Source organism: Corvus cornix, chromosome 22 (genome assembly GCF_000738735.6).
Source record: "Corvus cornix cornix isolate S_Up_H32 chromosome 22, ASM73873v5, whole genome shotgun sequence".
Classification (NCBI taxonomy): domain Eukaryota; kingdom Metazoa; phylum Chordata; class Aves; order Passeriformes; family Corvidae; genus Corvus; species Corvus cornix.
Genome location: NC_046351.1, coordinates 1,012,256 through 1,027,172, shown reverse-complemented (window position 1 = coordinate 1,027,172; position 14,917 = coordinate 1,012,256). Strand labels below are relative to the sequence as shown.

Sequence of the window (14,917 nt, the reverse complement as noted above, 5' to 3'; positions counted from 1 at the left end):
TTTGCCCAAATGCTGCTGCTGTGGGAGGAGCCCCAGCCCACGAGTGTCGCTGAAGGCAGAGCAGCACTTCCAGAGCATTCAAAAACATCCAGCATGCTCCAGGAATTCTGAGAATAGTTAAGAAATAATCTGCTCCCTTTGTGGCTGGAAACCAAAACCTGAAGTCTCCCAGTTCCTTCCTTCATATGAACCCAACTGCCAGGAGTTAAACCAGACCAAATGCCTGTGAAAACTGGTTTCTAATAGAAATCCATTAGTGCAGTTTCAGAGAGCTCGAGCACTGAATTTCCAGAAGGTCACAACGATTCCAGGAGCTCCTCTAACGATGACTCTGGTCCTGACAAGCACTAAACCCCTCAGATGGACACCGATTTTATATAATTTGTGTGGATTAAGAGAGGTAGTTTGGAAGGGCTGCTTGCCTGCTGATTTTTAAAGACTTCTGCAACCTCTCCTTCCTCACTGGTGTTTTTACTGCAACAGCACAGGAACAAACATTGCTTAAGTACAGGCAGGGGTGATTTTTTTTCTGCCATTACGTTTTAAATTCACAGAATTACATAAAAATGTCGCTTGGAACAGAGCTCTGGAGGGCTGTAGTGCACAGCCCTGCCCAGAGTCTGCCCTTCAGACTGCTCAGGGTCTTGTCCAGAGATTCTGAAAGTGCCCCAGAGACGGGAAATGGAACTGAACGATTTCACCTGAAGTGTTCGAGGGCTCTGTAAAGCCTTGAGAGAAGTTTCTCAGCAAAGCTGCTTTGGGTCCAGCTGTGCTGGGCTGCACTGGGGGTGTTGGAGTGGGGAGACAGCCAAAAATTCAGTGTCCCAACCACCATTATCTGTCCAGAAATGGGGCTGGCAGTGCCCAGACCCAAACCCAGCCTTTTAGGAAATACAAAGATCAACCCCATCAGCTGCCCACGAGAGAAACTCCTCTGCTGCATCCAGCACTGGGGGGAACCAGGAACCTCCACAGAGAGGGATTTTTAATAGATTTGGGGTTTGTTCCTATACTGAAAACATTCTCTCCTCCTCCTCCCTTGCAGGAAGTGGTTTCAGATGAAAGACTCCAAGGAGGGCAATTGCTGGAGGAGCCCAAACTTTTGCATTTTAAAGGCAACACCTGCAGCCTCCAGATCTCAGTGCTGGACGTCCCTCCCTTCCTGTGGAGGATCAAACCCTTCACGGCTTGTCAGGTACCTGGCATTTCACCTGCTTCCCTCTGCACTGGGGTGGGCAGAACCCAAAGGAGACCGAGGTTCCTTTTATTTAAACGGCTTTAAATCTCCCGAGCATTTAACAAAAACATGTTGCCTCTTGATTTTGACAAACACAGATTTCGTTTATAACAGAACGCTGTAAATTTGTCATTTTACAGAAATGCTTGTGCTTTCCCTCATTTCTGTTGCCTCCAACAGAAGGCAAATATTCCTGTTCAAACTTAACCACTCCTCAAGATGTTTCTAATATCTGTCATTCCAGTTTTGACATAACTATGGAAATATGGCTAAAAATGACATTTAAATGTAACCACGAGTTCAAATCACAGCATGCAGAGACCACGAATTAGAACTGAAGAGCAGCAAATTGGTTTTTTCTCTTCTCCGTTAATTAAAGAGGCTGTTGAAAACCAGAAAGGAAAAAATCAAAACAAAAGAAGAATTTCCAAGGATTTTGGTGACTGGAAATCCTAAGGAATGTGCTGGCACATGGAGTGGGCTGGTTTTAACATACAGCACTCAATTAAAATGCACAATCTCCCTTCTCCCAGAGGCAGGGAGACAATTATCCATCCTCCAGGATTTTGGCAAAAACCCTGTTTTAAATGTGTTGCCATGTTCTCCAAAACATGAGGGCAGTGGGCTCTGAAAGTTACAAACACAGACCCACAGCCAGAGGAAGCCTCTCCTTGTTAACAACGTGGGGAGAATTTGGGCTACAACTTCAGAAATGAAGAAAGAAATCCTTTTCAGCTTCTTAGGGAGAAGAGCTTTTGAGTGTTCCGTTTGTTCTCCTCTCTTACCTGTATTTTAAAAGCCAAACTGAGCAGGATTAGGATGCCCCAGTTCTACAGCAAGGACCTGCCAGTGTGTGCCCCAAAATAAATCAAATCAGAGGAGTTTCCTCCTAATGCAACAAATTCAGTTCTGCTCCCAGCAGATTATGGAGCTCCATACTTTGATTAATTTATTGTCTCTTAATCCCTTGTCCAAACATGAAGAATAAATGTCTGGAATTCAACCTCCAAGTGCCATTTAGAGCCTGATCAGAGCAGGGACTCAGGGCTGGAAAAAAGCCTGTGCAAAACCTCTGCTGCCAGAATGGGCTGACCCGGGGCTGCCCCGACCCAAAGGAATATTTACATTTTATAACCGAGCGTAATTGGGATGGCTTGGGCAGCTCAGAAACACAATCATTGTTCCTGAGAGGAGCTGCAGAACCTCCCCTGGCTCTGTGCTTCCCTCGCAGCGAAAAGTCTGGTGACAGCTCTGGTTTGCTTCCAGCCTCTTTATAGAGAAAAGAATCTATTTTTGCACGTGGAGTTTCTTCCAGTGTTCCCTGGGTTCCTCTCCTACGTCCCACCCTGTGAGAGCAGCTGCTTGTGCTGCCTGGCAGGAACAACTGAACACAGCCTGTTCCAGGAATGTCTCTGGTCCACCAACAAAACCGCCACGGGCAGTGTGGGGAGGGAAGATTTATGGAAATGATGTCTCAGACAAGCAGCGATGCTGCTCGAAGGCCGGAGCAGATGAATAAATCACGCGGAGGAGCTGGCTGGAAGGCAGCTGGTGGCAGGTGGCACCAGGATTCCTCCAGACTCCGCTCAGAGCCTGTGTTTGTCCTGGCCTGGCAGGAGCAGCTGCCCAGAGCTTGGCTCCCTTCCCACCGGGGATCCCTCAGAAGCTGTGGGTGGTGCAGCAGCAGAGGCAGGGATGGGCATGGCACAGAGCTGGGCAGGCACCTCTGGGCGCTCAGAGCAGCTGTTTGCCTCCCATCCCGCGTCTCCTGGAGCATCCAGCTCTGCCTGGGGCCATGAGATGATTTACGGCCCCTCTGTCTGCAAGGAGCTTCATTATAAAGGCAGGATGGAGCTGGGAGCGTTTCTGGAATACTCCAACCACTCATTGTTGCACCACACGTGGCTGCTCTGTATTGTTTCACACAACTCCTTTCAGCTGAGTGATTCTTCTACTCAGAGTGAAAGCAGAGATGATTACCCTGAAAAAAATCTAATTACAGTTGCTCCACTTCTAACATTTTTCTAATGTTTCCTTTAATGCTGTGAGTATCTCGCTACTACTGCTGTTCCCAGCTCGGGATCCAGCCTGGGGCTGGGCACAGGCAGGGAGCTGTGGGGAGAAGGGGAGGGTGGCAGGGCCAGGGCAGCTCTTGGTGGGAAGTTCCTTTCCTTGGATTCTGTGTACAGGGTGATTCCAAGGAGACACAGAGAGGACTCCTGATCCTGGCAAGGGGGAGGAAGTGAAACCCTTCCTTTTTAAGAGTTTTTAAGCATCTTTTTTGAGAGTTTCCCATCACTTGTTCCCCTGGATGAACCCTGAGCTCCCGGTCACTGCAAAATCTTGGTGTTTATGAATGGAATTGTCACGTACTGGCTTTGTGCTGCTCGGAGCTGGAGAGGACGTTCCTGAGCTCGCCCCAGCAGGGCAGGATGTGGGTGGGTGTTTTCCCCTCGCGTCCCCCGGCCCTGACGCTGTGCCCGTTCCCCAGGAGGTGCCGTTCTCCCGCGTGTGGCGCGGCAGCCCCCGGCCCCTGCTCGGCGCCTTCTCCCTGGAGCGCTTCAGCCCCGCCACCACCCAGCTGTGCTGCAAGGTGTGCGTCCGGCAGCTGCAGGGCCACGAGCAGCTGCTGCACATCCAGACCTCCGTCCTCGAGGTAAAGCTCCGGCACCCCCTGTTTTGTAGGGTGAGAGGGTCACAGAACAGAATCCTGGAATGGGCTGGGCTGGGCTGGGCTAGGGTGGAAGGACCTTAAAGCACATCCAGTCCCACCCCTACCATGGGCAGGGCCACCTTCCTCCATCCCAGGTTGCTCCAAGCCCCTTGGACCCTTCCAGGGATGGGCCACAGCCTCCCTGGGCCCTGGTTCCATCCCCATTTTTGTCCCTTCCCTGTGTAGTTTTTGCTCAAAGCTGTAACCAGTCTTTAAAGCCTTGCAGATCCCATTTCCAGCAGAAATCAAGGCACAGAGACTTTACAGCACTAATGATAATTTATCAATCATTTAATAATTTATTGTTTGGGTTGGTGGTTGCAGTTTTCTAGCAAGAAGCTCTTGCAGAGCACTGAGGGCTGGGTACAAACCGTGTCTCATGGGGCCTGGGCCCTGCTCACAGCTAAAAGAGATCAAACCCACAGCTGAGCAAGCTGCTGGTCCGTCCCACAGCAACAAGAACTTCAGCAGCTTCATTTTTTTTTAGATTATTGAGTATCTTTGTTGATTAATCCAGATTAATACCTCTGCACCCAGAAATGCTCCGTGCAGGGAGTGCAGCAGCTGGGCAAGAGCAGCACAGACATAATCCTGTATAAAAACTCCTCAGAACTGGCCGAGTGTTTTTCCACTCCTTTTTTGTCATTTCATAAAACCCCTCTGCCGCTCTCTCTGTATCTCCAGCCCGTGCTGCTGCTGCTGCTGCCATGTTTCCCCTCTCTGCTGTGTTTTTAAGGGCCCTGTCTGTACACAAGTCCCCAGAGCATGTTCCAGCTCTGCCTTCAAACAGATTTGCTGGTGTGGAAGCTTTTCTCATGCCTATCTCCAGCAGTGATTGAAGAGGGAGGATAATTTGACTGCTAAAATAAATCTATAAGTGACACCTCCCCCCCGGAGCTGCTCCTTGCGTGACAATGCCCGGAGCGCCCGGGTCGCTGTGCTTATCTCAAACGTGCAGGGCAGGAGCATCTCCCGCTCTGAATATGGAACAGGAGCAGCCAGAGCCCGGGGTGGAGCTGCAGCACCATTGCTGGGCCTGGCTGGCCCTGGGGATGTGTCAGAAATGTTGGATGAAGAGGCTGCGCCATCACTGTGGGTTAATATTGATGCTGTGTCACTCTCGGATGAGTAATGCACTGAAATTTGACTCGTGTTATGCAAGACTGGTGGAAAAGATCTACAAAGGACCTGGATTTCAGGGAGGGTGGGAGAGCTGAGGTGCTTACGGAATTCAGGTGTTTATAAAAACCCAAACAAACAAAGAAACAAATTTGTGTGTCCATGTTTCAGGCTTAAGCACTTGAAGATTTAGAAACCCAGCACTGCTCTGCAACACAAAGATAACCAAAAGAGAAAACTCATAGAAGGAAAATAACACTTTTAAAGGTTTTTATGCAGAAGTCCTTGTGATGTTCTCCCAAATCACAAGAGCACCTCTTAGCTCTGTCATTTTCTGGTATCAATTCAAGCCACAGGAGGAATCTGAGGCCCAGGTTTGATTCTTCCTTTACCTGCTTTGCTTTCCTGTTCCCTGCAGACTGAGAGGGAGAACATCACCTTCTTTGCACACGAGGACAGCAACTTCCCCGCCCAGCTGGGCCCCAAGGCCTTCAAGATCCCGCACTCGATCCGGCAGCGGATCTGCGCCACCTTCGACGCCCCCAGCGCCAAGGGAAAGGACTGGCAGATGCTGGCCCAGAAAAACAGCATCAACAGGTGATGGCAGGGCCCTGGCAGCGGGACTTTGCACCTGAAGTGGGAATTAGTCACTGTGCAGGGGGTGGTGTGTTTGTTTGTTCGCTGGTGCCAGGGGTGTGGGTGGGGAATTAAGGGCTCTCAGGGCTGAGTGGGGGTCACTCCTCATTTCCTTCGTGAGCAGCTGCTGGGAGCTGTCAGCTCCTCGTCCTGGGCTGGGCATTTTTCTGTCCACCCTCAGGAGTCCAAGGCTGCAGAAGGATTTTGTCCATCATGGAAACAGGTGTTCAAAGCACTTAGGAGGCTGCACGTTCCCCCAGACAAATCCCCTTGGCTTTCATGGGTGCATTTCCTATTCCAAAATGAATCCTGCAGATTTTTTCTTTTTTAAGGGAAAGACATTTTTGAAAGAGAGAGTCATGCTCTACTGTTAGGAGTAATAATATTATGATTATTAAAACTGAAAGATGCTGTAAAAACCAATTTACTTCTTACTTTGCTTTTTCCGCTTGGCTAAATTAAATCGGTGGAGGCAGCTCCCTCACAAAATATTTTCTGATTGTCACAAACTCGATGAATGTGTTCCCAGGGGAGCAGAGGAATACTTAAATCAAGCAAAGTAACTTTCCATTGGTTTCTTGCTTTGCATGGGAACCTCAATAAACCACATCTGAGCCAAAGGAAAAACAGTTTTGGATAAACATTTTTGTTTTACTGAATTCTGTGCAAATCACCCCTGCAGGGTCCTGAAAATTGCTCATTAACAAAACAGAAAATCCCAGATGAAAGGTGGTGTGTCTTTGCATGACCACAGGCATCAACTGCTGTTACAGAATCCCTCTCCCTGTCCAATCCCTGCTGCATTTCCCAGAGATGCTTCCCAGAAGCAGATTTGTTTGCCCATCCCGAGGGCAGCACTGCTGGGCCTGAGACACCCCGGGCTCACTGTCCTTGTGCTGGGCTGGGCAGGTGCCACCTGAGGCACCACCCTGGGCTCGTGGTCACTGTCCTTGTGCTGGGCCGGGCAGGTGCCACGTGAGGAACCACCCTGGGCTCGTGGTCACTGTCCTTGTGCTGGGCTGGGCAGGTGCCACCTGAGGCACCACCCTGGGCTCGTGGTCACTGTCCTTGTGCTGGGCCGGGCAGGTGCCACGTGAGGAACCACCCTGGGCTCGTGGTCACTGTCCTTGTGCTGGGCCGGGCAGGTGCCACGTGAGGAACCACCCCGGGCTCGTGGTCACTGTCCTTGTGCTGGGCTGGGCAGGTGCCACCTGAGGCACCACCCTGGGCTCGTGGTCACTGTCCTTGTGCTGGGCCGGGCAGGTGCCACGTGAGGAGCCACCCCGGGCTCGTGGTCACTGTCCTTGTGCTGGGCTGGGCAGGTGCCACGTGAGGAACCACCCCGGGCTCGTGGTCACTGTCCTTGTGCTGGGCTGGGCAGGTGCCACGTGAGGAACCACCCTGGGCTTGTGGTCACTGTCCTTGTGCTGGGCTGGGCAGGTGCCATGTGAGGAACCACCACACTGGGGGGCTCCTCAGCTCATCCCCCCAGCTCTGCTGGAGGATTTTTATTTTCCCAGTGTGGGCACAGGGTGCAGCTGCAGCCCGGGCTGCTCCTCATGCTTTTTCCCTCCTTCCCTGCAGGAATCTCTCGTTCTTTGCCACCCAGAGCAGCCCCTCCGCTGTCATCCTGGACCTGTGGGAGGCGCGGCACCAGCACGACGGGGACCTGGACTCGCTGGCCTGCGCCCTGGAGGAGATAGGAAGGACACACTCCAAAGTCTCAGACGTGGCAGAGCCCGAGCTCGAGGAGCCCGAGTTCCCCTCCAGCAGGAACGGGCTTTAGTCCCTCTGTACCCCCAGGACGCGCGGCCAGCCCGGCTCTGACACTGGGGCAGGGGACAGGAGGGTTTGTGCCCCGTGGGGATGGACTCACCCCACACAGCAGTGGCAGTGGGAGGAGCAGAAGCAGCCCTGCTAAAAATCCTCTGGTGATCAGGAAAATGAGATTCTCCCTGTCCTCCTCCACTTAAAATCCGTCTTTTGGTGTCCCGAACAAAGCTGCACTTCTGCCAGCCCCGGGGCAGGAAGGAGAGGGACACAGAGCCATAAGAGGTAAATGTTATCGTGTATTTAGGAACCAGTCATGTCAATGTAATGCCTAGTGAAAATCAACAAATGATGTTGGATATTTAGAGCCACTGGAGGTTAACCCCGGTTAAAAGGTTTCTCACTTCGAGAGTGGTTTAAAATCCCATCACATTGTCACTTTATGTCTGCTACAGGAAAACTGAAAATTTGGCCTTATCCTGTTCAGATGTTTGAGGAATTAGAAGATCTCATAATTATCTCATATCATGTGTATTCCAAATAATTTCTTTGAAAAATTTAGTCCCTTAATGAATGTATGTTTGCTGCAGAGCTTTGCTGCCTGCCCTGTTACCAAAATGACAGAACGAACCCCTTCTCCCTGAGACTGGGGGGTGTGCACACGCAAGAGGAATTTTCTAATTTTCTACGTCTGCAAACTTTCTTAGTCAAAAACTGTCTTTGGGGGTGGATTTAAATAACCAAATAACACACGGGAAATTTCCAGCCCTGTTTTAGCGAGTTGAGACATTTATTTTTATTACTTCATGCTCTGGGGCTGAGCTAAGGAAAGGTGAAGGCAATCAGCACAGCTTCGTTTTGGTTTGGTTTCAGACTGAAACCACAAACCCCACACGGCACTGCCAACACTGGCCTTGATTCTGTTGCACATTTCGGGAATTTCACAGGATCCAGAGCTGGCTGTGTTACACTTGGTTTAGTTACAAATTCACCACCAAAATCAGAGCCTAACCAGAGAATTCGCCTCGTTTTTATCCGTTCCATACAAATATGATTTCTGACTTCACCCAAACCAAAAAGAGCTTGTCACTGTGAGCGAGGGCCTGGTGGAGCTGGTACTGAGCCAAATCTCACCATTATTTTGACCATTCTTTTCACCCACATCCTTCACCAGTTCGTGTGGCTGCCAGGGGCACAGCCAGGAGAAAGCAGGAACAGAAATGAGGCTTTGGGAGCTTTGTGGAAATGCAGGAAACTGAAAACAAGGATTTGGGGGCTTTTTTAGCCTTGTGAGAGAGCAGCACAACAGGGCAGGTCCAGTCTGGAACTATTCCTTCACCCGGGATTGCAGTGTGAAAACCTCAACAACAACAACAACAACCACCACAACTCTCTCCTGGCTCCTGCTGCTCTGAACTTGCAAATGTCGCTGCTCTCCCAGCTCAGAAATACCCTGAGACTTGGGAATCCTGAGACTTGGGAATCCTGAGACCTGTGCAAACATTTCCTGCAGCTCAGCGTCTCCCGCAGCCTGGCAGGAGCTCCTGCGTGCAGGGGCAGCGCGGCGGCTGCCAGCAGATTGAGGGGCAGACAGAAATACCGGCAGAGCCGGCAGCAAGCTGTCACTGCTTTTAGCAGCACATGCTCCTCGCTGGGCTGGAATTATATTTCCAGTGACTGCCAGTCCTCCTCCTCAGAAACCTGTTCTTCGTTGGACAAAATGTCAGGCATTAGAAAAAACAAAATAAGGAATGGCATCCAGGGAAAAGCGGCAGTGTCTGTGAGCTGCCGTTGTCGGGGAAACCGGCCCCAGACTGTCTCCAGCAGGGAATTTGTTCTCAGCGCCTCAGATCAGCTCTGGTTCTTGAGCAGGCTGGGGCTGGGTCCCCCAGCAGAGCCCCAGCCAGGCCTGCAGGTGCTGCAGGGCCATTCCCGAGAGCTGCATCCTCCTGCTCTGTTTTCCAAACCCCTGGGAGCTCCCCTGACATCCCGGGCCCCAAGGAGCTCCTGTGAGCTCAGCCCTCCCATCTTCTCCCCAGGGAACACCCAGGGGTTCTGTCAAGCCTTGGGAGCTCTGGAGACCCTCCCAGTGCAGGACACCCAGCTCTGGTGGGAGCAGAGCCCAGCCTGGGCTGGTCCCCCAAAGCTCAGCTCGGAGGGACCCCAGCCCTGCACTGGAATCCCAGTTCCACCCACAATCCCATGGAGTTCATGTCCTGAAAGGGAATAAATGTCCAAACTGGACCATGCCAGAAGGAAACTGTTTCCTTGTGGCCTGGGGCAGGGCTCGCTTGGATTTTGCCCTTTAGGTTTTGCTCCCTGGTTTTCCTTCCCTTTGGCCAAAGCAGTTCTCTGTTGCTGATCTCACTCTTTGAGAACCTGAATATCAACAGCTCTCGAGTTTTCCGTCCTACTCCTGACTGTTTTGATGCTCTTATATCTTTGAATGGACCAGAAATGCCCCAAATATTTATTTCCTTTCTCCCTTTCTCTTAAAAAGACCTTTTGGAAACCTGTGCACATATTTACATGATTTGACCCAAAACACAGATGTAGAGGAGCACCTCTACAAAAGGAAAAGGATTAGAGGCAAGAAATTAAAAATTCATTCCTTTCTTCTGTTGTATAAATTACGATATTTAAAAAACAATTTTCCCGAACTAGGAAGTAAAAGAAAGAGAAATGTGATTTTACCCCCTGTAGATTCCACGTGGCTGCCCTGGCTCTGCTCAGAGGAAAGAGCCATTTTGATTTCACATCACCAAAGAATCTGCTTTAATAGATTTTCATCTTCCTGAGCACTTTGCCCAGGTATTTCTGTGCCGTGAGTCATTCCAGACTAATGGTTACATTTTAAAAATGACTTCCAGCTCCGCCAGCACCATAAAGCTCATTTCCATTTCATACCGCCCTGCACTCCCACGGAAATTTTATTGGGATTATTGCCATAGCTGAAAAGATACCAACAGAATTCTCTCAAAATCCAGAGAACTGCTTTTGTCATTGGTTTTATCTCTGGCTGCAGCTGGGCCTGGGCACTGCTGGTTTTCAGAGACACTTACTCAGTATAAATCACCAAAAAGGGATCTTGCAGGGTCCAGCGTATTCACACCACACTGCAAGTCCATTCTTCTTCCCCACTTGCAAGGCAGTGCTGTATGAGTTTTATCACATTCAATAACTGATCAATTCCAGAGCAGCTCAGGTCCCTGGTGAGTGAAACAAGGGAGGGACTGGGCTGGGCTCCTGGTCACCATCAGAATCTTCTTTCTCCAGGCTGTTTCTGCCTGTCAAACACAGATTGCAGTGAAGAGCTGCGTTAGTTCTTGGCTGGTAATTAATGGAGTGGAAAACAGGAAATGAGATTTTAAGCCCTTGGCAGCCATGGATGAGCTCCAGGGTTGCCTCTCTGGCCTCTCCTTGACTGATTCCCCCAAGGAGCTCTCACCTGTGGCACAGCAGGAGCAGGTGAGCATCCCTCACCCAGAGCCTGTTCCACGCTACCCCTGCTGTGGAGCGTTTCCCAGGGCTTGTTCATTGCTGGGATGAGCTTTGGTGAAACTCCTCCCTGGACTCTGGGGGGTTTCTGTGACAGCACATGGAACACAGATCTGTCCTTCCTTGGACATTCATGATGGTCTGGTTAAAATTACCAAAAGGATTCCTGAGCAAATCCAGTAATTAACCCACACGGTTCCTGCAGCCCCCACTGCCACTGCAGGTGCTGGTGATCATGACCCATTCCCAGGTATTTCTGTGCCGTGAGTCATTCCAGACTAATGGTTACATTTTAAACTGGAACGCAGTCTTGCCTTTCCTCATTGCCAATACCAGCAGCAATGGTAGCAAAAACCTCGTTTCCAACACAGACAGAAAGAAATAAATCACTCTAGGATTAAGGACTCACTCGGAGCATCGATGGATGGTGACAGTGTCCGCAGGGCAGGAGGCAGAGCCGCTGCTCTGCTCCTGCCACGAGTGAAGGAGAACCTGTCCGTATCCGTGTTCACTGTTCTGTCCAAAAATCCAATAAATGTCTAGGAATTTGCCACTATATTTTTTGTATTAGAGGTGAATAGTGCAGATTCTACTGGTGTTTCTTGTCTGGGGCTGGGGGGGTTGGGGGGGCTGTAGTTCTCAATCTGTTGCAAAAGCTGCTTTAACTGAGCTGTGGAGTTGTCTTGGTTTGTGCTTTACAAGGGAGGGCCAGGACTCGTGGGCAGCGTGCCCTCCTCATGCCACAGGGTGCCCAGAGCAGGAGCCACTGTGCCCTGCAGCCAGGGCTGAGCTGTCCCTGGGCTGGTGTGTGCCCACAGGGCCATGGCTGTGCCAGCAGAGCCATGGCTGTGCCTGCAGTGCCGTGGTTGTACCCGCAGAGCTGTGGTTGTACCTGCAGAGCTGTGGTTGTGCCCACAGGGCTGTGGTGGTACCCACAGGGCCGTGGTTGTGCCGGCAGAGCCACGGTTGTGCCAGCAGAGCCACGGTTCTGCCCACAGGGCCGTGGTTGTACCCACAGGGCCGTGGTTGTACCCACAGAGCCATGGTGGTACCCACAGGGCTGGGGTTGTGCCAGCAGAGCCATGGTTGTGCCAGCAGAGCCGTGGTTGTGCCCACAGGGCCATGGCTCTGCCCACAGCTGCTCCCTCCGTGTGCCTCGCGAGCCCTCGGTGCAGAGCGGAGCCCGTGTCACCCGTGTCACCCGTCACTGTACGTAGGCCTCACTGTCCAGCCCCAGGAAATGTGTAGCACTTCATGAAGTTCAGGGTGTCCTGCACCGAGCTTGGCACGGCGGGAGGGGAGGACACAGATCTGACCCAGGAACAGGGATGGTTCCTCCCAAACCCTGCCAGGACTGACGACACTTGGGTCTGGCAGTGTGAAACACCCAGCACCTGCCGTTCCCCACACTGGGATTGGGAATGTTGACCTATGGCTGGGATGTCTCCTCAAGCAATCCCTTCAGGTTTCCCCATTTGGGCACTGGGGAAGGAATATTTTTAGGTGAAGCTGTAGTTTTTTGCATCCTTTCCCCTTTCAAACCCCAGCCCTCACTGCTGAGCCTCAGGGCTCCCTCAGTGCCTCACCGAGCTGGACGGGGCACACACGAACCCTGGGCTCACAAATCCAGATTCCTGGTACAGATCTGGGAACAGCAAACTGACATCACCTAATCTGGGATTTGGGAGCGAGCAGAGCTGCCTCCTCCCACCTCTCAGTCAAATTCCTCCCACTGTGACTCCGATCCCGGCTGATAAATGGGTACAAAAACGTTAAATGTGCACCTTCTGTTGATCTGGCTGTGGTAAAGTGTGATGCTGGTCAGCCTGGTGAGACTCTGAGCAGTGTCAGACAAGAGATAACAAAATTCCCATTGCATTTTCAACTTCCAAAACTTTGGACCAGCTCTTAGGTGAAAACGGGAGGAGGAACTTCAACCTAACCCAACACAAACTATAACTTCTAAAAAGCAAAAAACCCCCCACAAGTATTCCTCTAGAGAGACCTCTTTTCTCTTCTGCTCCTTTATTTTTGCAACAAATAGGTTGTGAAAAGGTTGGTTCTTGGCTGCTCTGCCTGAGCCTCCCTCCATGCCCCAGGCTCGGTGTGTTCAGGGTGAAGGGGGGCAGAGCTTTGGATGCTTTCTTTAGGATGAAGCTGAAGGAGTGGGGAAGGGAGACAGAACACGGGATCAAAAGCATGGCCTTGGCTTCATACCACACTTTCTGTGCCTTGTTCTATCAATGTAAATTCTGAATGTTGTACAGTAGAGATACTTGGGAAAGACTCCTTGGAAAAGGCTGCACTGGCTTCTTTTTTCAGCACATGTACATATATAAATATATATACATATATATATTTGGTAATGCCAACCAGCTGTGTTATATTGTCCTGGAGAAGTCAAACTGGACAGTTTGGGTGTTTCTGTAGAGTTTCAGACCTGTACGGCCCCGGCCTTTGGAGAGAAATGTACAGATGGGAATAATGGATATCGGCTATTTATGAATAAAGAGTCTTTTACTGACATCTGACCCTGCTGTCCCTTCACTGCTGGGATCAAACAAGGCACGGCACTGGCAACGTTGGATTCCATGGAGGTTTGGGGGTGGGGTGTTTTTTTTGTTTAAATAATTCAGTTTATTTCCCTTTCAGAACAGCCCCCAAAACCCTTCCCAGGCCATCCCAGAGACTGAAGGTGGGACAAAGCTCTGGGGCACCCCCAGCACTGTCACACCATCAACCCTCCGTGGGTGAGGGAGCCTGGGCACAGCCCTCACCCTAAGTGGGCTGTAATAAAATGAGTTGTTAATGCACGCAAAGCAGAGGCGCAGGACAAGTGCCATAAATCGGGATCTCCTGCCAAGATTTTACTGCCTGCTCTGAAGTTGTTATCAGCAGAGACACCCAACGCCATCTCCTGTCACGCCCCCCTTTAGAACCAACAGCACCGGCATGAACGGCCCCGACAGGCCCTGTAAAACCAGCCGGGATTCATTGTGTTTGCAGGGAAATGGTGGCTGCTATCGTAAGGAGTTCATGCACTGGGATTTAAGGAACAGCCACTTAAAAATGCTGCTGCAAGAAGAGGCTGCTGTGGGGGAAGGTCCTGGTTTGGGCCATTTCAGCCATTCTGAAAACACAACCCCAAGGTGACATTTCCAACACCAAACCCCACCTATTTATTCTTAAGCATCTCAGAAATTATTATTTTAAAAGGACTCAATTTGCAAACAGCTCTGAAAGATTGCATTTAACGAACTGTCAATTAAAATTTGTCTAATTCAAGCCTGAACCTACCAAGAAAAATTGAACTGACACCTCTTAAATGAGACCTTGGGCATCAAACTAGAAAGTCCCCAAAACTCACCTGCAGATGGATTAATGAAGCACTGTGAACCTTAATGTAATTGCAAAAGGAGTAATTCCAGAACCTGCCAGGAATAAAGGGGCACTGAGCCCCTCGCCAGCCAAGCAGGACCTTGAAGACGTCCCAGACTCGTTTAGTGCCACCAAATGTCCCCAGAGCAGGAGGCTCTGGCACAGCCCGTTCCTGTGGGGACAGGGAAAAGAGAAGGAGAGGAAAAGCTTCTCTCCCTGCCTGTGTTTATTTCTTGCTGTGCTTTGAGGCCATTTGGTTGCTGACTCAAATCCTGTAACCCTTCTGTTGTGACAGGAGGCAACACTGCAGAGAAAACTCCTGGTTACAAACACCAGGGACTAATTTAAACCAAACTGAATAAATCCCAATCTGGGCTCTGCTAAGGAGCTTTGCGCTTTTTTACTTTTTTTTTTTTCCTCTTCTGAGATATCAGTTGGATTTTATTTATTTTATTCCAATACTTACCTGCAGACTGTTTTCCCTTATTTTGTTTTTGGTTTTTTTTTTTTTTCTTCTTTTTTCCCCTTAGTTCACCAACAGCCACTCGCAGATTCAAACCCTAACT

At 50.5% G+C, this 14,917-nt stretch overlaps 1 protein-coding gene across 1 annotated transcript in view; it reads left to right on the top strand.

The window, feature by feature from the left end:
- The window catches only part of UNC5D (unc-5 netrin receptor D), a gene marked incomplete at its 5' end in the record, with an annotated part of 90,972 nt that extends 77,473 nt beyond the window's left edge, over window positions 1–13,499 (top strand). Inside the window, 4 exons of the mRNA XM_039564149.1 lie at window positions 1,046–1,195; window positions 3,729–3,893; window positions 5,488–5,666; window positions 7,290–13,499. Coding sequence (XP_039420083.1) covers window positions 1,046–1,195; window positions 3,729–3,893; window positions 5,488–5,666; window positions 7,290–7,491 — 696 coding nt within the window. The remainder of the gene's footprint in view (window positions 1–1,045; window positions 1,196–3,728; window positions 3,894–5,487; window positions 5,667–7,289) is intronic.
- Between the last annotated feature and the right edge of the window lie 1,418 nt (window positions 13,500–14,917).